We start from the raw sequence: 26,266 nt of genomic DNA on the forward strand, positions 1-26,266 counted from the left end.
AAAGGAGCCCTTAATTTTCCCCGCCACCCGGTTGGAAAAAAGTTCTGGGGAGAACACTGACTATAACTAACCACTGGCAAATGAACTGCTTCCAATGGCTTAGCAGACTCAGTATTCTTTTGCTAGGTTGTTTCTTTTTCTCCTGAACTCCCTTCCATATTTACATTCTCAACAACTATACAGAGCTGCAAGCTGCCTCCTCCTTTGGAGTTGTCTATTCTGCTTTGTCCATGGAGAAAGCGAATGTGGCTCACCTTTAAGAGGCTCCAACAATCCCGCCCTGCAGTTCGCTTTTCAATGAAAGGTTCAAAGGCACTCGTTCGGGCGGGAACCTACAGCGCATGCTCAGTAGCCTTTGTCAAGCTCGATCTGAGCTCGGTGACGTCACTCCTCACGTGTGGCTGTGCTCGCGCCTTCACTGAATTTCCTGGTGAAGAGGAGGCGCGTCAGAGGGGGCGGGGCGCCGCTGGAGGAAATCGGCGGGGCCGGCGGCGGCGGCGGCAACAACAACAACATCGTCATCCCGAGGCCTGATTTCGATGGTAGGATGTGGGAGAAGTTGGGACGGAGCCGGCTGCTCGGAGCGAGAGCGCGGCCCAGAGGCGCGCTCCCGCTCCCTCATCCTATGGCCCTGTCTAGTCGCTCTCGTGCCCCGCCCAGGGACCCGAGTCCATCGCCTTTGTCCGGACGGACCGTCGCCCCACTCTCTCCCATTTCGCCCTTCCCCACTTCCATGTCCTTTACTTCCCATTCCCCTGCTCACACCCTCACCTCTTCCCCTATCATGCCAGTCCTTTCCCATAGTCATATCCCCCCCCCAAAAAAAAAAAAAAATCCTTGAATACTCTCCCATACTACCCCTTACTATCACTGATTTTGCTGCTGTCAGCTTAATATTTACAACCAGATGAAGGTTTCATTTTTTGAAAAATCATTTGTCATGCTAGTTTTACAGTTATAAGACATACATAGATAAAAATTGCAAAATTATTGTGAGGTGAACTATCTCTAGTTTCATAAATTAATAGTTCATATTTGGACAACTTTTCTGTTGTACTTTGTTGAAAAGAGAAACATAATCTTTACCTTAATAACAGTTTCAATACTTTTATTTGACCAAAACAATAACGTTATAGCATATATTTTTGTCTTTGCTTAAGCATCCATGTTAACTCTTTTGTTCATAAAGTGGCAAAGAAAAACAAGCTTTTCTGCTTTATCAGCTCTCAGTGAGCAATGAATAAATCCAAAGGCAGAGAATATTCTTTCTGTGCCAGCAGAAGAAGCTACTGCTGTTAAAAGTGAAATCATTACTTCAACAGTCTCTAAATCCAAGTGCTTAATCAGGGACTACCAGTTCACCGGTGTGACTTTCTTTAAAACATCATCGGAAAACATATATTCCTTGAATGGTTCCCTCTTGGCTCTGAATTTTATTATAGTTCTCATTACAGATGGATGATTCCTGGATACTTATGTCATAACTCAATTTTCTTCTTCAGCACTTAAGGTTTGACCCTGGTATTGAATATTGACAATATTTTCAAGAAAATGATCTGGAGACAGTGATTGTCTCTTTTTTTTTAATGCTTGTAATTTAATTGTTATTGTGCAGTTCTGGTTTTAAGTGCTCACTCGGTTCCTTCCAAATTTCAACAGCATCAGCAATAAAGCTATTTTTCTGTATTTTATGTAAAGCTTCAGAAGAGGTTTTGGAATTCTCAGTACATCTTCAACATTTCTCTTAAGTCCATTGTTGAGGATTTTAGCCATAACAGTGCCATCTATTTTCTCTCAATTTTGTTTACAAACTTTCATCAGAATAGGCCAATTCTTGATACACTGCTCAAAACAGTCCACTACAGAGTTTCATCTAACATCTTGTGGGAACATTGACTTGGTTCCACCCATTCATTTTAGAGCTACTGCTACAAAATGATTGCTATGGGAGTATTTAGTAATTTCAACGACAATCTTTATTCCTAGGACACTGAAGTCTCTCTGTTAAATCTAAACTCCCTTGCTCTGTCATGTGACAGAAACTTACTAGGCAGTAAGGCCCTGATTCTGTAGTCCGCCAAAAGTTAGGTGCCAATCAGTGCTGATATTGCACTCAGTACCTCACATTCAACTTTAGTTGGACCTAACTCAAAAAAGTGAGTGTGGTTGAAAGGCAGATCATGAGCGTGTTTTTGAGTTAGGTGCCTCTTTGTGAATCAGGTGCTGTTAGGTTCTGATATTGGCTTCTAACTTTAGGCATAGAAAACCCTAGTATAAATTGGAGCTGCCTAAGCACATTTAGGTGCCGCTAAGCGCTTCTATAATGGAAGCCTAAGTTTTATAAAATCAACTCATATATCGGCTTCTATAAAATCAGGGCCTGGCTGACACATGCTGAAAATCACAGTCTCATTAACGGAACCAGGGTTTGATTCTTCTGCTAGACCCAAAGCTCATTGCTCTCTCACGTGACAGAACCTTGCTAGGTAATGGTTAAATTGTTGATGGAAAGCCACACAGCCATGCCAATTCCATGAGAATCCTTCTTGTAACTCTGCTACTACTTCTGTTTCTCACAGTAGCACCAGGCTACTGGCTCCTTAACAGATAGATCTTGTGCCAATGCATATCCATCCCAGCATTCTCTGAGTAACTCTCTAGTCCACCCATTCCACTTAGGGCTTTCACTCCAGGTGCCTAGCCTTCCTATCCCCCCTTTTCCACCTCCATGGCTGGAAAAACCAAGACATGTCCCCTCTTTAGAGGACTGTCCAGGTGCCCAGAGGGATTTCCAAAACCCAGCAGTTTGTCTAGGTTTTGGTAGGCCCCAAGCTCAGGGAAGGAGACATGAGGTTTGGGGGAGGGGGGGGGCAGGGCAGGGCCAGGTGTCCTTTTTTTTTTTTAAGAGGAAATCTGATAACCCTAACCATGGCTCCTGCTCACCACCACCACCTAATACTGACTCTCCCCAATCCCTTCTCCACCCCAAACTATTGAACTCCTCAAAACCATATTGCCCACTTCTTGAACTTGTCACATCTCCTTCCCTTCTGTCTTCTTCCCTTTTCTCACCTCCTAAAGCTTCAACACTTTCTTCCTCTCATTCAACTATCCCCATTCTGCCTACATGAACCTTGTCTTTAGCTTGGAAAAGAGACGGCTGAGGGGAGATATGATTGAAGTCTACAAAATCCTGAGTGGAGTAGAATGGGTACAAGTAGATCAATTTTTCAAGACTAGGGGACACGCAATGACGTTACAGGGAAATACTTTTAAAACCAATTGGAGGAAATATTTTTTCACTCGGAGCATGGTTAAGCTCTGGAATGCGTTGCCAGAGGATGTGGATAGCATAGCTGGTTTTGAGAAAGGTTTGGACAAGTTCCTGGAGGAAAAGTCCATAGTCTGCTATTGAGAAAAACACGGGGGAAGCCACTGCTTGCCATGTATCGGTAGCATAGAATATTGCTACACCTTGGGTTTTGGCCAGGTACTAGTGACCTGGATTGGCCACCGTGAGAACGGGCTACTGGGCTTGATGGACCATTGATCTGACCCAATAATGCTATTCTTATGTTTGTGATGTGGTTCCCAAGCCTCTCCTACTCTTGTCCATATTCTCTTGCTCCTTCTTTTGCTCTCTGCTGGGGATATCATTCCCAGCCCTGGTCCTCCTAATCAACTCTCACCCTACTCATACGAGTTACACTTCAACGTCTCTAATCTTCTCTATCCCTCTCCTTTCCCCTTCTTCCCTGCCCTTCTCTTGTGCCATCTGGAATGTTCACTCTGTCTCTAACAAGTTTGCTTACATCCATGACCTCTTTCTCTCATTCTCTCCATCTCTGTCCATCCAGAATGACACACCTATTGCACTAGAAAAAGAGGTTAGATTCTTACTTGCTAATATCTTTTCTAGTAGATAGGTGTGTCATTCTGGAGCCCTCCTCTGTCAGTTATCATCTGTGCCTGCTTATTGTCTCAGTCAGAAAGTTTGCGTCCAAACTAAACTTTGGATGTCAGAACTTAAGGGTATAAAGAATAATCAATTGCTATAACACATTGGGCTAATACTTGAGCTCTATAAAGTTTCTATTTAGCATAATGTTTCAATGGTGTGATTATTCAATGGCAATGTTTAACATGTTTGTTTATAATTTCAGAGCAGAACAGAATTGTAGTTCGGGGAATTTTCCTGTACCCCTCCTTCGCATGTGTTTATATATAGGAATATTGCCTGCTTTGGTACAAACTGAAGGGAGCAGTTGAGCCCTCTGGTGAAGGAGGAGGGATTCTCAGAATCTACTTTTTGTTCCCTCCCTCAAAACTTTTCATATGCGATGTACCACTTCATTTGCTGTTACAGCACCCTAAATCTGGAACTCCCTGCCCTCTTATCTGAGGGAAGAATCAAACATTGATAAATTTAAAGGGCATTAAAAAGCTTCCTCTACAGAGATGCTTTTACTCCATAATTTAGGACTCTCTTACAACCTATGAAAAAGCAGCGCTCAACTAACTTTCCCCTACCCCTCTGTGTTATCCTTAACTGTTTTCTTTTCTAAAATATTGTATTTTACCCTCTACCCTCTTGTTTTCCGTTTGTTTGTGGGTCTTGTCTGTGTTTTGATTCTTGTTAATTATTTTAATTTTGATCCCCTCAATTTAATTGTATTGTGTATCGCCTAGAATGTTAATAGGTGAGTAATCAAATTTTTAATAAACCTTGATTCAAAAGCTGGAGTGGATTCCTTCTGCATGGCTCGCAAGCATGGGGAGATTACCTATCTAACCAGAATGCACACCTAACTACTAGAATAGATATCACCAAAATCTGACCCATCCCCTTTGAGCACACCCCCAGAACCTTTATCCATACTCTTAGTTTAGCCTTGACTACTGTAAATTGCTTCTCATGGGCCTTCCACTTAACCATCTCTCTACCCTTCAGTCTGTCCAAAATATTCTGCTGCACAACTCATATTCTGCAGTTGCTATGCCCTCATCATCCCCTCTTCTCAAGTCACTTCATTGGCTCCCCATCCATTTCAGCTTATAGTTCAAACTCCTCTTACTATCCTACAAGTACATTCATTCTGCAGCTCCTTAATATCTTTCCTCTCTTATTTCTCCCTCCTCGGGAACTCTGTTCATTGGGCAAGTATGACTTAACTGTACCCTTCTCCTCTACTGCCAACTCCAGACTCTTCTCTCTTGCTGCACCATATGCCTGAAACAGACTGCCTGAGTCAGTACATCACACTCCATCCCTGGCAGTTTTCAAATCCAGTCTAAGGGCCTACTTCTTCGAGGTTGCTTTTCAGTCCTAGCCCCTACTGGCTTGTTATGCATCCATACCTAAGAAATCCCCTAGTCTCCTACTCATTCTGTTCATCTGTTAATTAGATTGTAAGCTGTACTGAGCAGGGACTGTATGGCTTAATATATAACACTATGTACCTTTAGCAGTGCTTTAGAAATAGGTAGTAGTAATAGATGCAGCGAATGAGCACTGGAACCATATACAGTAGTACCTTGGATTACGAGTATAATCCGTTCCAGGAGCATGCTCGTAATCCAAAATGCTCGTTTATCAAAGTGAGTTTCCCCATAGGAAATAATGGAAACTCGCTTTGATGCGTTCCCCCCCCCTGAGAACCGGCATTGCTCCCCTCGAAGGCCCCCCCTGCGATCAGACACCCCCCTCTGCGATCCGGCACCCCCCTGCCTCGAACCGGCACCCCCCCCCCGCCATGATCCGACACCCCCCCGCCACGATTGGGCACCCCCCGACACGATTGGGCACCCCCCCGACACGATCCGACATCCCCCCGACACAATTGGGCACCCCCCCGCCGCTGCTTACCCTCATCTGGGCACTCTAGAAGATCGGACTCCTCGTCTGCTGGGTCTTGAGCATCTGAGCATGCTCAATAATAATAATAATAATAATTTTATTCTTATATACCGCCATACCCGGAGAGTTCTAGGCGGTTTACATCAGTTACAGTAGTATCTGAGTTGACACGCAGATTTACAAACAGTTTGAACAATTTTAAACAATTTATCAGCAATACACAATTTATCAGATAAAAACAAATGTTAAAGCAGGGTTTACAGCATTTTATCATGTAAAGACAATTTATCCGATATAAATAGTTTATCGGATATAAGCAGAACGTGAACTCGCAGGCCTTGAGCATGCTCAGATGCTCAAGGCCCAGCAGACGAAGGCAGTTCTTCAAGAGTGCCCAGATGAGGGTAAGAAGCGGCAGGGGGGTGCCCAATTGTGTCGGGGGGGGGGGGGGTCGGATCGTGGCGGGGGGGGGTCGGATCGTGGCGGGGGGGGGCCGGTTCGAGGCAGGGGGGGGGGGTGCCGGATCGCAGGAGGGGGGGGTGCCGGATTGCGGGGAGGGTGCTCGTAAATCGAGCCATGCTTGGTTTCCGAAGCACCGATTTTGCAAATGTTTTGCTCGTCTTGCAAAACACTCGCAAACCGGTGCACTCGTAAACCGAGGTACCACTGTATTAGCTTGGTATTCTGTTCATGCTCTTCTAAATTTCTTCTCGTTTTGAATTCATTTGCAGAATTGTCTGTGACTAAACTGTGTACTAGGCATTTGAATTTTTGTTCACATTCTATTATAGCTTCTGCTGTTACTTCTGTAAGTATTCTGCTGTATGTGCATTTCCTGAAGTATCAATTGTTTCTGCAAGAAAGAAATTTCCTTTTTCTTTACCCTCTAGACCTGTTGTTGCACATTGGTCCATTTCTCTGTCATACACTTTATCCAGCAGTTTCCCTGCAACATCTGCTTTGCTGGGTGGACTGTATCCCTATCTCAGTGACTGAACCATATTAATGAAGTCTGGGTTTTCAATCAGATGGAAAAAAGAGTTTGTCGCATAAACAAACTGGGCAGTTTTAGAATTAATGACCTCTTTCTTTTTTTCTTTTTCTTTATTTATAGATTTCAAAAATACAATACAAGAATCCTCTTGTTACAGAAAATCAGAGAAGAAAAATATAAGAACACATATTTGCATAAAATCATGTAAACAGATTAAATCTGTAGAAAGAAGTTTTTAATAAGTAAAATAAATTATGCAAAATTTATAAAGAGTTAAACAGCCACTCTTTCTTGGACCTCTGTAATATCCAGGAGAACAAGAATATAACGAGATAAGGAGCTCTCTAACAATATTTCTGTTTCTCAAAGAAAAAAGGCTTAGCGTGATTCCATCCAGTTCAATTTTCTAATAACAGCCCTCAAATCTATATTACTTTTTTGCATCCAGAAAACTTCAAAGTTGCTCCAGCACAAAATACACATATTTCATTTCAGCATATTTAATCATACATTTGCATAGATAACTGAGCAAAAAGGTAGCTCCAATTTTTATAGTCTCCTCTCTTATACTCAGGAATATTTTCCTTCTCTCTTGAGTGGACTTAATAACATCAGGAAAAATCCATATATTTTTTCTCCCATGAACAAACTCTGGGAGGAACGAAAGAAAATTTTCATTATCGTATTTAAGTCCTGCTCAAAATCAAAAGAAACTAACAAAGTACCACGGTATTGAACTTCTTCCTGAGATGTTTCAAGTATACCAGTTAAGTTCTTTAAATCTATCTCTTGTGGAGGAGAGTTATTTAACTTCTTGGCAAGTAATATATTTTATTTATCAGTGGTATCAGATCTGCAGCAATTTTTAAAGTCTCCATTAAGTATTTCTTAAAGGTGTCAATAGCTGAAACTAAATTTAACTTGGGGAAGTTCAAAACACGCAAGTTTAATCTCCTATTAAAGTTTTCCAGCTATTCTATTTTATGTTGTAGAAAGTTCCTTTCTTTCACCACAGTTTCTGAAAAAGTCTGTAATGAAGAAATCTCTTTATCAACTCGCTCAAATTTCTTATCTCTATTTGGATAGGTTGTACTGAAGTAGTCAAATCTTCTAATTTACTCACGACTTTAGAGATGTCTTCCGCCGATTTTGTTGCCGGAGTTTTGAGTCTCTGTACTATCTTGAAGATATTTGCCAGTGTCATCGCTGAGGAGTCAGCTCCCTCTGCCACTCCAGAGAATATCGACTCAGCGTCTCGGTCAGCAATTTAACCCTCCTCTGTGTGAAGACGCCGTGCTCATCTGGCTTGCCGCTCTCTCACGTTGCATGCTGCCCTGCGCTGGATTTGGCGGTGATTGGGCTGTTGGGGGGGGAAGAGACATTTCCAAGCCTAAGGCTCCGGTGGCTCCTTCCATTGGGGCAACAGCAGGCATTTCTCCCCCAAAGGTAACCGGGGAGCTTGTTAGAAAGTGCTCCATCAACGATTGACCGATTATGGAGGGGTCTCCCCGGACAACGTTCTTACGTTTTGTATGAGGCATGGCTGGAAAAACCACACCAAAAGGTAATATTCCAAAAGATAAAGCAAGAGTAGACAGAACTCCGTCTCTAACAACTCACGCCGCCACCATCTTGTTCTCGTGCACACTTAATGACCTCTTTTTCTAATCTGGTTTTTATCATAGACTTATCTATGGTGGTTCCTGACTGGTTGGAATTTTTCTTTTCTAGGTTAGGGTTACAATATTTGTGAAGTACAAAAAGAGGACACATCCCCATCCCCCACCTTTCACAAGTCTTACCCCTGCCCCGCCCCACCTTTCACCCATTTCCTTAGTCCCCCTTCTCATCTTCTATACCTTTTTAGTGCTTCTCTGTCAATCCCTCCTTCTATCCCCCTACCACCGCATGTGCTTCTCTCTCTCCCCAATGCCCCCCCCCAAATGGGGGCTGGTGCTTCTCTCTCTCCCCTTTATGGCTTTCCTCTGTCCCCAGCTGACTACAGCGAGGTGAGCCTGCTGCCATCAGCCTACCCCAAAAACCCCCTGTCAGGCCATCCTGCCTATGTGGGAACAGTCCTATAAATTTGACTCTCTTAGAATTCTCATTTCCTTATCTATAGCTTGCACAAAATAATAATAAAAATTTTATTTTTTTATATACCGCCAAAGCCAAGGCGGTTTACAATAAGAAGAGCTGGACATTCTCAGACTGGGAAGTTCTCAGACTGGGAGAAAGTGACTAGTGGTGTGCCCCAGGGCTCGGTATTTGGGCCCATCTTATTTAATATTTTCATCAATGACCTAGAAGAAGGAACATCCAGTGAGATCATCAAGTTTGCAGACGACACAAAGCTATGCCGGGCAATCAGATCGCAGAAAGATAGCGAGGAACTCCAGAGTGACTTGTGTCAGTTAGAGAAATGGGTGGAGAAATGGCAGATTAAGTTTAATATGGAAAAGTGCAAAGTAATGCATTTAGGCAGAAAGAACAAGGAACATGAGTATAGAATGTCAGGTGCAACTCTGGGTAAGAGTGAACAAGAAAAGGACCTGGGTGTAATGATAGCTAGGACCCAGAAACCATCAGCACAATGCACGGCAGCGGCAAAGAAAGCAAATAGAATGTTAAGCATGATAAAGAAAGGAATTACGAGTAGATCGGGGAAAGTTATAATGCTGCTTTATAGAGCAATGGTAGACCACAATTGGAATACTGTGGCTAACATTGGTCTCCCAACCTAAAGAAGGATATAAAACTGCTGGAGAGGGTGCAGAGACGAGCATCGAAGCTAATAATACTTCTGTTCTGTGTTCACAGAAGAAAATCCTGAAGAAGGACCGAGATTGTCTAGCAAAGTTACACGAGAAAATGGAGTAGATTCTGCGCCGTTCACGGAGGAGGATGTTTATGAGCAACTTGAAAAACTGAAGGTGGACAAAGCGATGGGACCAGACGGGATCCATCCCAGGATACTAAGGGAACTCAGAGAGGTTCTGGCGAGTCCTATTAAAGACTTCTTCAACAAATCTCTGGAGACGGGAGTGATTCCTGGGGATTGGAGGAGAGCGGATGTGGTCCCTATTCATAAAAGTGGTCACAGGGATGAAGCAGGAAACTACAGGCCGGTGAGCTCACTTCAGTTGTTGGAAAAATAATGGAAGTTTTGCTGAAAGAAAGGATAGTGTACTTCCTTGAATCTAATGGGTTACAGGATCCGAGGCAACGTGGCTTTACAAAAGGTAAATCGTAACAAACGAACCTGATTGAATTTTTTGATTGGGTGACCAGAGAGCTGGATTGAGGACATATGCTAGATGTAATTTACTTGGATTTCAGCAAAGCCTTTGATACAGTTCCTCATAGGAGACTGTTGAACAAACTTGAAGGGCTGAAGTTAGGACCCAAAGTGGTGAACTGGGTCAGAAACTGGCTGTTGGACAGACGCCAGAGGGTGGTGGTTAATGGAAGTCGCTCGAAGGAAGGAAAGGTGACTAGTGGAGTCCCTCAGGGTTCGGTGCTGGGGCCAATCCTGTTCAATATGTATGTGAGTGACATTGCTGAAGGGATAGAAGGAAAAATGTGCCTTTTTGCAGATGATACCAAGATTTGTAACAGAGTAGACACCGAAGAGGGAGTGGAAAATATGAAAAAGGATCTGCAAAAGTTAGAGGAATGGTCTAATGCCTGGCAACTAAAATTCAATGCAGAGTAATGCATTTGGGGATTAATAATAGGAAGGAACCGTATATGCTGGGAGGAGAGAAGCTGAGGAGAGAGGGACCTTGGGGTGATAGTGTCCGAAGATCTAAAGGTGAAAAAGCAGTGTGACAAGGCAGTGGCTGCTGCCAGAAGGATGCTGGGCTGTATAAAGAGAGGCGTAGTCAGTAGAAGGAAGAAGGTGTTGATGCCCCTGTACAGGTCATTGGTAAGGCCCCACTTGGAGTATTGTGTTCAATTTTGGAGACCGTATCTGGCGAAGGACGTAAGAAGACTTGAGGCGGTCCAGAGGAGGGCGACGAAAATGATAGGAGGCTTGCGTCAGAAGACGTATGAGGAGAGACTGGAAGCCCTGAATATGTATACCCTAGAGGAAAGGAGAGACAGGGGAGATATGATTCAGACGTTCAAATACTTAAAGGGTATTAACGTAGAACAAAATCTTTTCCAGAGAAAGGAAAATGGTAAAACCAGAGGACATAATTTGAGGTTGAGGGGTGGTAGATTCAGGGGCAATGTTAGGAAATTCTACTTTACGGAGAGGGTGATGGATGCCTGGAATGCGCTCCCGAGAGAGGTGGTGGAGAGTAAAACTGTGACTGAGTTCAAAGAAGCGTGGGATGAACACAGAGGATCTAGAATCAGAAAATAAGATTAAATATTGAACTAAGGCCAGTACTGGGCAGACTTGCACGGTCTGTGTCTGTATACGGCTGTTTGGTGGAGGATGGGCGGGGGAGGGCTTCAATGGCTGGGAGGGTGTAGATGGGCTAGAGTAAGTCTTAACAGAGATTTCGGCAGTTGGAACCCAAGCACAGTACAGGGTAAAGCTTTGGATTCTTGCCCAGAAATAGCTAAGAAGAAAAAATAAAAAAATTTAAATTGAATCAGGTTGGGCAGACTGGATGGACCATTCGGGTCTTTATCTGCCGTCATCTACTATATTACTATGTGTGGAGAACTTGGAATACGAGGAACGACTTAAGAGACAGGGATTTTTCTCCCTTTGAGAAAAGGAGACTGCAAGGGGATATGATTGAGACTTTCAAAATACTGAAAGGAATCAACAAAATAGAGCAGGAAAAAAAATTATTTACAATGTCCAATGTGACACGGACAAGAGGACATGGATTGAAGCTAAGGGGGGACAAGTCTAGGACAAATATCAGGAAGTTCTGCTTCACGCAACGAGTGGTGGACACTTGGAATGCTCTCCCAGAGGAGGTTATTGCGGAATCCACCGTTCTAGGATTTAAAAGCAAACTAGATGCACATCTCCTTACGAGAGGCATAGAGGGATATAGGTGACTAAAATTACGCCAGGTGTACACCTGGCTGGGCCTCCGCGTGTGCGGATCACCGGACTTGATGGACCGAAGGTCTGATCCGGAGATGGCAGTTCTTATGTTCAGCAAAAAATAAACAATGAAGTCTTAAAATACATGAATATTTGTAGGGAGGAAGGGGGACAGAGTAAGTTTACAATAAGAAGAGCTGGACATTCAGCGGAGAAATAAACAATGAAGTCTTAGAATAAATGTAAGATAACCTTGACATCATTGGCATCACGGAAACATGGTGAAACGAGGAAAATGTCTGGGACACTGCTACTGGGATACAAGCTATACCGCAGAGACAGTGGGTCAAAAAGGTGAGGGTATTGCCCTATACGTTAAAGAGGGAATTGAGTCTACTGGAGAGAACATGCTGGAAACAAAAAATAAGGTAGAGTCTCTATGGGCCAAAATTCCAGAAACAAAAGGAACGGAAACGAAGATCGGCATCTACTACCGACCCCCAGGGCAGTCCGAAGAAACAGATGGAGAAATGATAGACGAGATTAAAAGCAACTGCAAGGGAGGCAACGCAGTTATCATGTGCGACTTCAATTATCCGGGGATAGACTGAAACCTAGGCACCTCCGGCTGCGGTAGGGAGACCAAATTCCTGGATGCTGTAGGCGATTGCTTCCTGGAACAACTTGTCAAGGAAAATACGAGAGGAAATGCAATTCTGTACTTAATTCTAAATGGACTATGAGGACCGGCGCAAGGTGCAGAAGTAGAAGGGATGCTGGGAAGCAGTGATCACAATATGATCCACTTCAACCTGGACATGAAGGCAAAACATCGATCCAAAACGACGGCCACAGCGCTGAACTTCAGAAAAGGAAATTACGAAGGGATGAGACTCATGGTGGGGAAGAAGATAAACACTGTAAAAACGCTAGAGCAAGCATGGGCCCTTTTTAAGGACACAGTCATCGAGGCACAAAATCTATATATACTCAAGGGATCCAAGAGGAAATAGAACAAGGAACCGGCGTAGCTCATTGTAGCGGTGAAAGAAGCGATCAGAGACAAGAAGACTTCATTTAAGGAATGGAAAAGGTAAAAAAACGGACAAAAACTGGAAAAAGCACAAACATCATCAAAACAGGTGCCATAAGGCGGTAAGATGGGCCAAAAGAGACTATGAGAAAAAAATAGCCAAGGAGGCAAAAAAACTTCAAGCTGTTCTTTCGATATATTAAGGGGAAATAACCCGCGAAGGAAGTGGTGGGGCCATTGGATGACCATGGAACAAAGGGAGTGCTAAAGGAGGACAAAGCCATCGCCGACAAAGAACACATTTTTTGCGTCTGTAATTATCGAAGAGGATATACACAGGGGGCGTGGCTTGGAGCGCGCTAAACATGGAGGTGTGATCGAGTTGCTCTGTTTTTCCAGGCAGCAGTTTTAAGATTATAAATACCATTTTCGCCATAATTGTGGTTTTGGGTGGTTCGCAGGCTGTGTGAAGATGGCCAGTACGCGGCAAGGGAAAATTGCCGCGGCTTTTGTGACAGCTGGCACGGCGAAGCGAGTGAAACATGATCATGTGACACCCTCAAAAACACCACTTCCGGAGGAGGAGGAGATTGAAAAAAAAGAAATTATGGCTGAGCTTAAAAAAAAAATATCCACAGCAGATTCAAAAGAATGCTGAAAGTATTCACGAGGTAAAGGAAGAAGTTTTAAATACAAATAAACAGATGGAGATTGCTAACCAGAGAATGGCAGTTTTAGAACACAGAGTGGAGCAGTTAGAAATAACTGCAGCCCAATCTAAAGATGACAACAGAGTTATTAAAGATTTACAAAAACAGCTGGTAGATTATGAAAATCGCGGGAGGAGGAAGAATGTAAAAATAATTGGGCTAGCAGAAAATTTGGAGGGGGGGAATCCAATTCAGTTTCTGGAAAATCTGCTGCCAAAATTATTGCAACTGAATTCTAAGTACCCCCTAGAGATTGAAAGAGCACATAGGATTCCTTTTCAAAGATCTGCTAACAACTCTAAGCCCAGACCTTTTATTTTCAAGCTATTGAGATTTCAACAAGCCTTTGAAATATTAAAATTAGCAAAGGCAGATAAAAACTTAAATTATAAAGGCTCCAAATTATTGTTCCTGCCGGATTTTGCAAAGAGCACTGTGGCTGTAAGACAGCAGTTCCTTCAGCTTCGTCCTCAATTGAAATAAAAAGGATATAAGTATGGATTATACTATCCTGCAAAGATGAGAGTATCCAGTGGGAATAACTCTTTATTTTGAGGATCCTGAAAAACTGAGATTTTTTGGCTATTTCAGAGCCAATGTTTATTTGAAGGTATTCAAAAGAAGAAAAGAAGAGGATGAACAGGAATATGCTGCACCATGATAGTGTTCTTATGATGTCCAATGGAGTTTACTTTATTTCAAAGATGTTATAGGATTTGATTATATCTATTTATTATTTTTCTTTGTTCTTTCCTTTGTGTATGTGACTTGTTTTATGGTGTTGGTGATGTCTTGAATGTTGTATGTTATTTGGTCTTAATGTATTGTCTATCAGTCATGTTTAGGTTTTATCAATTGGTGTCACAAGATTACAAGGAAATACAGTTAAATGTGTTTTTGAACTAATTTAATTCCTTTAGGATAATCTAGACACATGGAATTTATTTGTTTTGATATTAATTGTTCTGTATGTGTGATGTGTCAGTTGTGATTGATTTAGGAAGGTATCAGCGATTATTCCTTATTAGTTATAATCCTAGGATTAATTGCTGCTTTCATTAGCTGATTTTGGAATATGGTAGTTATGAATTATTTATTTGATTTTCCAACTATAATATTATATGTGCTATGCTCAAGTATGATAAGTATTTGAATATGAGGATGGATATAAAATATGTGTTTAATGTCTTCATTTTAATGAATTGGTTGGGGGGATTTTAATGATATAATTTAAAATGTGTTAGGGTGGTGTATATTTGTTTAAAAAAAAAAAAAAGCTTTTAAACAAAATATAGAATGCATATTATGAAGATATTTAAAATTTTTGTTTGAAAGAAGAATATAATTAAAGGGGATCAAATGAGTTCTAATGCTAGTATTTGGGGTATTAATAAGTCTCTGTGATGTACTATAATTGATCTATATAGTCAACATGAATTTGATTGATAATATGATTATTTATTTTATGAAAGAAATGAATTGTTGTATGAATATTTATGGCATTAATGAATTGATTTATGTTATCATTTTTATGAGAAAATGGATTGGAGTTTACGTTGCCTGGGGGGAGTGAATGGGTTACATATCCTATGCGTGTTACAAGTTTAACCATTTATAGGGAGGGTTCGGGTGGGTTAGTGAGGGGGAATTCTTTTACATTATTGATAAAGATGATTTTAGGGAATAAAGAGGTTTGTTATTTAATTAATTTATTATTCGTTTTCATGAAGGTGCTGGTGTCTAGTCATTTCAAGTTGATTAAGCATGCATACTATTATAGGTATTTCCATATTTTAGATGATGATTAAGCTTTTTTCATTAAATGTCAATGGCCTTAATCACATGATTAAAAAGAAGAAATATGTTAGATTTCCTTAAAAAGCAAAATGCTGATATTTATTTAATTCAAGAGACGCATATGTCAATTATTGAATCTAGGAAGCTGGAAGGGGGTTGGATTGCTAAAAGTTTTTTTGCTCCAGCAGTTGGGAAAAAAGTGGGGGTTGCTATCTTAGTTAGTAGAAAGTGTTCAGCGAATTTCCAAATGGTTGCTTCGGACCCCTTAGGAAGGTGGGTACATATCAAAATGAGCATGGGAAATAATACCCTTGATTTGTTCAATGTTTAAGCTTCAAATACGAATCAAATGGAGTTTTTTAAGACTTTACAACAATTATTACTCCCACTGGCTGCCTCTAATTTAATGGTGGCTGAAGATTTCAATGCTGTAATGGATCCAATAGTGGATAAGAATTCAAGAAGGATTATGAAATCATTAGGTTTAGATAATTTGGTTCAATCTTGTGATTTGATAGATATATGGCGTATTCTTCATTTTGGTGATCGGGAATTTTCCTTTTGTTCACAGGTTCATAATTCTTTTTCAAGGATTGATTATATTTTTGTTTCAAATAAAATAGCTCAGAAAGTAATAAAAGCCATCATAAATTCTATCATTTTATCTGATCATGGTGGTGTTTGGATTGAATTACAAGTGGACGAGCAAGTTGATGCTAAGCCAATTTGGAGGTTTGATAATACTTTGATTGCAGATTCAAAATTTCTTGAAGATTTCAAATTAAAAATAATTGAATTTTTTCAAATTAACGCCTCTGATGATATTAATATTGAAGTGTTGTGGGATGCTTTTCAAGCAACCATGAGAGGACATATTATTTCATATTCGGCTTATATTAGAAAACAACTTAAAAAACAATTTTATGATTTGGAAAAAGAAATGATTTTGGAAAATAAATTAATTAGCAGATGGGAACAGAGTACACTACAAATTTTATTAAAAGCCAAAGCCAAGTATAATGAATTATCTTCAAAGTTTGTAAGAAATGATTTGTTTTATTAGCAAGCTCAGTATTGTGGAAATTCAAATAAGGCAGGGAAATTACTAGCAAACTATCTTAAAGCAAAAAAAAGGAAAACAAAAATTATTGTAATAAAAGATAATAAAGGTGAAATACATACTAAAAATGAGCATATTTTACAACAGTTTCTTACTTTCTATAAGGACCTATATTCTTCTGAGACTTATAGAAACAAAGAACAAGATGGTTTAGAATTTTTAAATTTAATTAATGGACCAAAAATTCCTGAGCATATAAAAGGAAGTTTAGAAGAACCTATATCTCTAAAACAATTAGAAATAGCATTGAAATTTCTTTAGAGCTGGATCCGCTCCAGGTGGTGATGGATATACTCTAGAATTCTATAAGTCATTTCAAATTACTCTTTTACCATATTTGTTAAATTTATATCAATATCAACTGACTAAAGGTTGTATTTCAGGTACTATGGCAGATTCCTTGGTTATTGTTTTGCCAAAACCAAACAGAGATCCCACTATGGTTTCAAACTACAGGCCGATTTCATTAATAATTGTGGATGGGAAAATTATTGCCAAATTATTGGCTTTAAGGTTGGCAAAAGCTCTCCCTTTTATTATTGATACTCACCAAACAGGATTTGTTGCAAGGAGAAATTCTTCTCATAATACTAGACTGACTTTTCATACTTTAAATTTAACAAAAAAAGTGAATGATCTGTCTTTCTTGGTTTCTTTGGATGCGGAAAAGGCCTTTGATAGGGTAGAATGAAATTTTATGTATCAAGCGTTGGAATGGTTTGGGGTGGGCTCTGGTTTCATTCAAATGATCCAGACGCTGTATAGCTCTCCTGGTGCAAGATTATACATTAACAATAGTTTATCGGATCGGTTTAACTTGCGAAGGGGGGTTAGACAGGGTTGTCCCTTGTCTCCATTGCTCTTTGATGTTGTTTTAGAACCCTTGTTAATTGCTATTAATCAAGCAAAGGGGATACAGGGTATTCCTTATTCGAATTGGGACTATAAACTTTCTGCTTATGCAGATGATATACTGCTTTATTTGAGGAATCCAGAGTCCACCATTCCATGCTTACTTGAATTGATAGAGAAATTTGGAAAGTTTTCAGGATATAAGATTAATTGGAGTAAGTCTGAAGTCCTCCCGCTTAATGTTCACTGTGCCAAAGGCTTATTCGATTCATTTACTTTTGTCTGGAAAAATGATGGTCTAAAATATTTAGGCATCATTATTAAAAACAATATTGAAGGAGAATGAAAGACTTTTGTTATAAAAAAGTAACAGAAATGTGTGAGAAGTGGAATCCGTTGCATTTATCACGGTGGGGGAGAGTTCAAACTATTAAAATGATGATACTGCCTGTGGTTTACTATCAAATTAGTATGATACCAATTTTTTTTCAGGGGTCCTTTTATAAAAAGTTAAATGGTATTCTTACGAAATTTGTTTGGTTGGGTAAAAGACCAAGAATTGCTTTAGTATCTTTACAGAAATCAATTATGGAGGGAGGGGTAAATTTTCCAAAGGTTATCTTCATTTAAAGCCTTGAAGTTGTCCGCCATTATGCAAACATAGTAACATAGTAGATGACGGCAGATAAAGACCCGAATTGTCCATCCAGTCTGCCCAACCTGATTCAATTTAAATTTTTTCTTCTTAGCTATTTCTGGGTAAGAATCCAAAGCTTTACCCTGTACTGTGCTTGGGTTCCAACTGCTGAAATCTCTGTTAAGACTTACTCCAGTCCATCTACACCCTCCCAGCCATTGAAGCCCTCCCCAGCCCATTCTCCACCAAACGGCCATATACAGACACAGACTGTGCAAGTCTGCCCAGTACTGGCCTTAGTTCAATATTTAATATTATTTTCTGATTCTAAATCCTCTGTGTTCATCCCACACTTCTTTGAACTCAGTCACAGTTTTACTCTCCACCACCTCTCTCGGGAGCGCATTCCAGGCATCCACTACCCTCTCCGTAAAGTAGAATTTCCTACCATTGCCCCTGAATCTACCACCCTTCAACCTCAAATTATGTCCTCTGGTTTTACCATTTTCCTTTCTCTGGAAAAGATTTTGTTCTATGTTAATACCCTTCAAATATTTGAACGTCTGAATCATATCTCCCCTGTCTCTCCTTTTCTCTAGGGTATACATATTCAGGGCTTCCAGTCTCTCCTCATATGTCTTCTGGCGCAAGCCTCCTATCATTTTCATCGCCCTCCTCTGGACCGCCTCAAGTCTTCTTATGTCCTTTGCCAGATACGGTCTCCAAAACAGAACACAATACTTCAAGTGGGGCCTTACCAATGACCTGTACAGGGGCATCAACACCTTCTTCCTTCTACTGACTACGCCTCTCTTTATATAGCCCAGCATCCTTCTGGCAGCAGCCACTGCCTTGTCACACTGTTTTTTCGCCTTTAGATCTTCGGACACTATCACCCCAAGGTCCCTCTCTCCGTCCGTGCATATCAGCTTCTCTCCTCCCAGCATATACGGTTCCTTCCTATTATTAATCCCCAAATGCATTACTCTGCATTTCTTTGCATTGAATTTTAGTTGCCAGGCATTAGACCATTCCTCTAACTTTTGCAGATCCTTTTTCATATTTTCCACTCCCTCTTCGGTGTCTACTCTGTTACAAATCTTGGTATCATCTGCAAAAAGGCACACTTTTCCTTCTAACCCTTCAGCAATGTCACTTACATACATATTGAACAGGATTGGCCCCAGCACCGAACCCTGAGGGACTCCACTAGTCACCTTTCCTTCCTTCGAGCGACTTCCATTAACCACCACCCTCTGGCGTCTGTCCGACAGCCAGTTTCTGACCCAGTTCACCACTTTGGGTCCTAACTTCAGCCCTTCAAGTTTGTTCAACAGTCTCCTATGAGGAACTGTATCAAAGGCTTTGCTGAAATCCAAGTAAATTACATCTAGCATATGTCCTCGATCCAGCTCTCTGGTTACCCAATCAAAAAATTCAATCAGGTTCGTTTGGCACGATTTACCTTTTGTAAAGCCATGTTGCCTCGGATCCTGTAACAGTGCTTTTTCTCTACCATAGAGCTTACTGGACCCCAAATAAACTCTCTAAACTGCATTCCTCTGGCTCTAATAAATGCTGGTCGTCCTTCAAGGTGTGGGTACCCTAGATCACATGTTATTCCACTGTCCTCATCTACACCAAATGTGGGGATACATATGGGGTACTTACTGTTTGTGATGTCTTACCCATTAATGAAGAGCTCTCTTATTCAATTGTATTGTTTGGTCCTTGTGCACTAAAGCAGGAGCTGGACAGATTTGAGACTAAACTCCTGAGGATCTTGCTCTTAATAGCAGTTAAAACAAATCTTTCCTGCTGGAAGGACTTCTCTTTGCTTAATCATAATACCTGGTGGAATACAGTATGTCTTTATTCTAAGTATGAATATGTTGCTGCAGAACGTACTAACTCTCTATTGTCCTTCCAAAGGGTGTGGGCCCTAATTTTAACATACTGTAAAAAAGTTTGATGGTCTAATAATGGTCACAATTTCCTCTATCCCCTTGTAAGTAATTGTTAATCCTGAGTATGCTCTATCTTGTGGGTACACACTATTCCTATTTATGTGTATTATGACAGTTATTATCATTCATGTATGTACGAATTTTGCAGGACTATGTTCATTATTTCTTGTTTCCTGACTTTGTATTTTGTCTTCTTGTATTATAAACTTTAATAAAACGGATTGAATTAAACAAAAAAATAAAGCAACCTAAAAAAAACCTCTTCAAACTGTTTTGATACAGTTTAAGCACACAGCTTTTACTTAAAGTTCTCACACAACTGCTTTTCACAAGACAGGTGCAGGAGTATTTTCAAAAGGGATATTCATGTCAGAATGCTGAAAATGGGCAGACTGAATTGTCCATTTGGTCTTTGTCTGCCATCATGTGTCTATGACATCTCGAACAGATGTCCATCTTGCATGTATTTTCAAACGGGATACAGACATTCATGTCCTGTTTGAAAATCATAAGATAGGCATCCAAGTGCTAAGATCGTCCAGAATGCACATCCATTTTCCAAACTGAAATGGCCACATTTGAACCTAGGAAAGCATGAGAAAAGGGCATCTGTATAGCATTGTTCTTAGCAAAATGGCCACACACATCCATGAAGCAGAGGGGCAGGCTTAGTGCAGTAGAATGTAAACCATGTGACATCAATAGTTTAATTGTGAGCCACACCATTTCATTAGCCTTCAGACTTGCAGGCGTCTCATTTTGTCACATTAGGTATTTTTATATTTTTGGAGGGCTCACAATAAAAAAAAAAAAAGTTTTAAAGTGGGATTTCAACCTGGATCCTTTGGGTCATGCAGTGGACTGTAAACTACTAGGTTATTCCTCAAACGTGCTTCTTGCTCTGGTAACAATGTGCATAACACATGAAGCTGTTTCACTTTCAGGGGAGAGGGAGGGAGACTGTAGCCACTGGAGCATTAATAGAGGTGTCATGCCTTCAATCTCTCCAGTGACCAACTACTCAATCAGAGCTCCTTTCTGTACCCTGGATAAATATTAGTGTCCTTTTTAGACTTGAATGTTTCTTCTCTTTTGCTTATTGCTGTTGAATGTCCTGTATAAGGTCACTCTCTAGTTCCGCCCACCTTGCTCCCTCTTGCTCTTTGGATGTACAGTACAGCAATTTTGGAAGTCCATATTCTGCCTTTGCCAAATCGGTATTTGAACTTTCTAGCATATGGATGTCTGTTGGACATTTGGGGATGTCTGTGTGCTTGGAAAATAAGCTCCTTGGGGTCATGAAATCATTCTGAGAAGGCCAGCAGAATCCCTGCTGTGTCAAATCTTTAAGGAAAGAAAATTCTACCGTACTTGAAAACACCTTAAAAATAAAATGTATTGATCCATGTGTGACTGTTGTTCAGTACTCGTGTATGAGGCTGCTTGCATGGTAAGGAACTATCTGCTCAGGAAGGTCTGGTCTTCAGGGCAGAGAAGTGGACCCTAGCATGGTCAGGGCATGCTGAGCATCCAAATATGAGCTCATTATCTACCATGCTCTGGGGCACAACATAGGCTTGCACTGAAATGGAGCCAAGCAGGATTTTGCAGCACTATTGAGGGGAAAAGGGTCAGAGAACCATGGGGAGAAAGGAGGAGGGCTAGGGAGAAGAGAACAAACTGGTGTTTCTGATATCTCCTTCCATCTTGGATGCTTTGAGCTTATTTTGATCTTTTTCTCACCAGAGTTGGGTAACAGACAAGGCCCTCGTGGTATGACGGCCCCCAACAAAGGAAACAAAGCCCTGAAGGTAAATTTTAGACTGTTTGTGTTTTGGTCTTTGACTCGTACAGATGCTTTACACCCACTTCTCCCACTGCACTTCACCATGAACATCTTTCTGTCCCAACTCCATATTGCTTTATTCTCCAGAATTCCACACCTTTTGTTTCTTTTTTAATTTGATGAACCATCTTTCATTAAGACACAACAAAGTGGTGTATGCAGTAGTAAAGTACAGTAGTACCTTGGATTACGAGTATAATCCGTTCCAGGAGCATGCTCGTAATCCAAAATGCTTGTTTATCAAAGTGAGTTTCCCCATAGGAAATAATGCAAACTCGCTTTGATGCGTTCCCCCCCCCCCCCCCCCGAGAACCGGCATTGCTCCCCTCGAAGGCCCCCCCTGCGATCAGGCACCCCCCTGCGATATGGCACCCCCCTGCCTCGAACCGGCACCCCCTCCCACCACAATCCGACCCCCCCCCGACACGATTGGGCACCCCCCCCGCCACGATCCGATCCCCCCGACACGATTGGGCACCCCCCCTCGTCTTGCAAAACACTCGCAAACCGGTGCACTCGTAAACCGAGGTACCACTGTAGTAGCAAAGCTGTTTAAAAGCCCCCCAAAGCAAGACATAAAAATGATCCCACCCACCCCCAAAATCCCCAGATTCTTAAAGCCTGTCATGAGCTTCACAGAATACCCCACCATGGGATGCTCCAACACCACACCTCACACCTTTCTATTGACCTGTCCACTTGAATCCCATGTATCTGCTACTGCCTCCAGTCTTATACTTTGCTGTAACCTGCTCCTGTGACTCTTAAAGCCAGGATTGCCCCTCATTTCTTGATAGGGGGGAATGGAATGGAGGGTTGTATTTCTATAAATGTGTGCAGAAGCTGTAAGTGGACTTTTGCTAAAGCAGCTATGTAATGTTGTAATGTGAAGAATGTGAGCAAGAGCCACCCTTGGAGTCCTGTTCGCATGGTAATGATCTGCCACTTCTCCTTTGGGAAATAAAAGCCTTTTCTAAGCCACATCAGCCTGTGGCTCCATGACTCTGTGTTTGTTTAAATGTATGAGCTGCAAATAAGTTGAGCAGGAAACAAAAAACACAGCATAACCTAAACCAGGGATGTCCAACCCGTGGCCCTGTGAAGTATTTTGTGTGGCCCCGGTTGAGGGCGATGCAGTGTTTTCCTCTGCTGCCCCCGAGTGTTTACCGTCTTGCCGGCTCCCTACTCTGTCTTGCTTCAGCATTTGTGCAGCCCCAGAAAATTTTTTTTCGGCCAATGCGGCTCAGGGAAGCCAAAAGGTTGGACACCCCTGACCTAAACCCTAATAAAACCAGCCTAATAAAGTTTAGGATTGTTTCTACTTGCTTTTGTTGTTCAAGCAAGCAGAAACATGCTTAGACTGCCCCAGCCAAGGTCCCATTGCTGCCCATCTGAATCCCACATCACATGGTACATGTCTGATGAACTGGTGAAGAAAGAAAGGTTTTGGGTCCTTGAGTAGCTACGAATCACTGCAGATGGGACAGATACTATGGTTCTTACCTGTCTGTCTTGGACTGATTTTAAATCAAATGATGGGGGCCACAAATTATTCTCATCTGCAAGTGAAAACCAAGCAAGATAAATAAGGGAAGCCTTCAAAGAATAAAAGTTCAAAATATTAGATGACAGCATTCTGAAGAGAGCCATTTCGTGCACTATGAAAAGAGGAGGAGAACAGTTCTGAGTCATTTGTGTGAATGCTCCAAGTCTTAACAGAATGTGGCAGTGGAAAGCAGGAGTGGCATGTGACCAGGCTAGGTTGTCATATTTTCAGAAAGGGGAGAAAAAGTAGGGTAAGGATCTCTTTATAAGAGCAAAAGAAGGGAAGAGTTGGGAGTGGTTGAATTACTATATATTGTTGTGAGAGAGTATGGGGTTCTCCCTCACCATGGCTGCAAGTGTACCATTGGGCTAGCCCAATAGTATGTGGATTCAAGCTTCCAGAAGGCACTGAGCCACATCAGAAGGGTGATGCAATCCTGCTGAAGCAGAAGGGGCAGGGTTCAGCCAGGAAGAAGGATAAATGTCCTAGTAGGGAATTAATCAGTGAGGTCAGAGAAGAAGCCCCGAGAGAAGAGGTCTCTAGGAGAGGACCTGGGAAGAGAGAAGTGACCTTAGAGTTTGGTTCTCCCTTGCATGTGTGTATGGAAGTTATGAGAAGTCAGCCAAGGTAAGACAAACTAACTTTGTTTAGAAGATCTGTAGGGAGCCAGATCCATGTTTGAAAACACTGCAAATAGATGTATGTATTGAGGGTTTGAGGGCTGTGTAAAGTTGGTCTCTGAACTTAAGAGACATTGGCCTAGATTCACTAAAGATAGCGATTCAAATCGCTGTTGGCCGATTCTTTGGCTGATTTTCAAACAGCGATTGATTCACTATCAAGTTTGCATGCAAATGATTTGCATGCAAACCCACCAACTCAATCGGTCAGTGAGTGATTGAGACATGCACAGAGCCTTAACAGTAGTGACAGGGGAAGCAGCCTCCTGTCACTGCTGTTAGGGCTTCTGCTTTTTTTTTTTTTAATAGGACAGATGTTCTGGCTATTTTGCATAGGGTTTTACTGATTTGCATGGCTGGATCGGAAAATGGGCAATTGAGGGGAAAAGCATGTGGTGGGCCATTATCCCAGGACAAGCAGGCATGATATTCTCACATGTGGGTGACGTCATCTACGGAGCCCCGATGCGGAAGCATTTTCAAGCAAACTTGATTGAAGATTTAAGTTTGCTCTGCTGCTCCACGCATGCGTGCCTTCCTGCTCCACTAGGGGGTGCATCCCCTCGTGGTCTCCAGTTCAAAATTTTCCGCGAGCCTAGAAGACGTGTTTTTCAGGCTCTGCCCCAACTGCCTTCTAGCACCGCGATTTTTTCTTGTTTTTTCACGATTAAGTCGCTGTGCGCGAATTCCTTACCTTTTTACTTGATTCCTGCTTCGTTTTCAACGACCCGGAGGCTTCCGGGTCCCCGTGGCCGCGTGGCTAATCGAGCCGTGGCTACTTTCGATTTAATGTCCCGGCCTTTGACCGGCTTTAAAAAGTGCACCCGGTGCGAGCGGCTTCTTTCTCTCACAGACCCGCATCGCCGGTGCATCCTTTGTCTGGGGGCGACTCATCCAACCGACTCCTGCCCCCAGTGCGCTATTTTCCAAAACCGGGCCCTCCGCCGAAGAAAAGCCCGCATGGCGGATCTCTTCACCCCGGACCAACCCTCCACTTCGGCCTCGAGGTCGGCCCCGGCCTCGGCCCCGGCCTTGACCTCGGCCCCGGAAACCTCGGCATCGCCTCGAGACTCGACCCCGAAGTCCTCGGGACAACAGAAAGCCTCGGCTCCGGGTAAGTCCCCTCTTCCCTCTTCAGGTTCTGTAACAGCGAAGAAGCCAGCCTCGGGGACAACGGCGACGCATGGCGGAAGCCCCATGCTTACAGCCCCGTCTAAGCCCTCCAAGCCTTCGGGCCGTGCCTCCACCACACGGGAATACTCTGATACGAGGTCGCCCCCGGTGGAGCGCACAGAGGCAGGGGACATGCCTTCGATGCTGTCCATGCCCGTCTTCCAGGACCTACTCCGAGCGATGATCACGTCGGAGCTGTCCGCTGCAATGGCCCAGTTTCAATCGGCCTCGACCTCGAATGTGCCAGACCAACCTGAGCCTCACACCGAACAACCTCGAGGAAAGGTGCGCAATCCTCGCCGCATCCCATCCTCCTCGGACTCCTCGCCGAGACGCCCGAGACGTTCCCCCTCTGGGGACCGCCGAGGGGCAAAACGTCGGGCTAGAACGACAGAAACCTCGAACCGCCGTACCTCCAAGAAGGCCCGAGGTTCACCAACCCTACGAGGCCGTTCTCCCACACCTCGTACAGGACCACTAAGGGTGGCTGAGTTATCACTCTCCAACCCGCGTATCCTCCGAACTCCCCCTCGGACGCATTCTCCGAGGGAGTCCGGATCGAGGTCACCAATCCGACATCGATCGGTACCCCTAACCCCGGCATCGTCTCCGAGGGGCTCCTCGAGACGCCGAAGATCGACAACCCCGGAACACTCTCACAGTGCTTCCCCAACCTCGGAGCATGGATCAGAGCATGAACCTCGATACTCGAGGGAAGCCTCCTTATCCTTCTCCACCCGACGAAGGTCTCGTTCCCTGACCCCGCACGGGGCTCCGGGGACATCTCGCCCATCCTTCACTCGCTTTGTCCAAGACATGGGCCACGCATTGGACTTAGATCTCCAGTCCGACTCCAGATACTCTAAGGAGTACCTGGCGGAGCTGGATATGCCATCACTGCCCAGAGAGTCCCTTCGCTTACCACCTAACCCGGTACTCCAACAGGCCTTCTTCAGGAACCTGGAGACCCCCTACATGGTCACGGCCGTACCCTCCAAAATGGAGGCCAAGTACCGCACAGTACCTTATCCGGGATT

General features: G+C 42.7%; 1 protein-coding gene across 5 annotated transcripts in view; it reads left to right on the forward strand.

Annotated features, from left to right (window-relative positions):
- The first annotated feature begins 313 nt into the window (after positions 1–313).
- The window catches only part of LOC117368010 (transcription factor MafG), a 147,523-nt gene continuing 121,570 nt past the window's right edge, over positions 314–26,266 (forward strand). The window contains exons 1-2 of one of the 5 annotated variants that reach the window (XM_033961223.1): positions 314–542; positions 21,731–21,795. In XM_033961223.1, the coding sequence (XP_033817114.1) occupies positions 21,760–21,795 (36 nt within the window). In that variant the 5' untranslated portion in view covers positions 314–542; positions 21,731–21,759. The remainder of the gene's footprint in view (positions 543–21,730; positions 21,796–26,266) is intronic. The other 4 variants (XM_033961224.1, XR_004540891.1, XM_033961218.1 and 1 more) reach the window with 4 other exon arrangements.

Source organism: Geotrypetes seraphini, chromosome 10 (genome assembly GCF_902459505.1).
Source record: "Geotrypetes seraphini chromosome 10, aGeoSer1.1, whole genome shotgun sequence".
In the NCBI taxonomy this organism is placed as follows: Eukaryota; Metazoa; Chordata; class Amphibia; order Gymnophiona; family Dermophiidae; genus Geotrypetes; species Geotrypetes seraphini.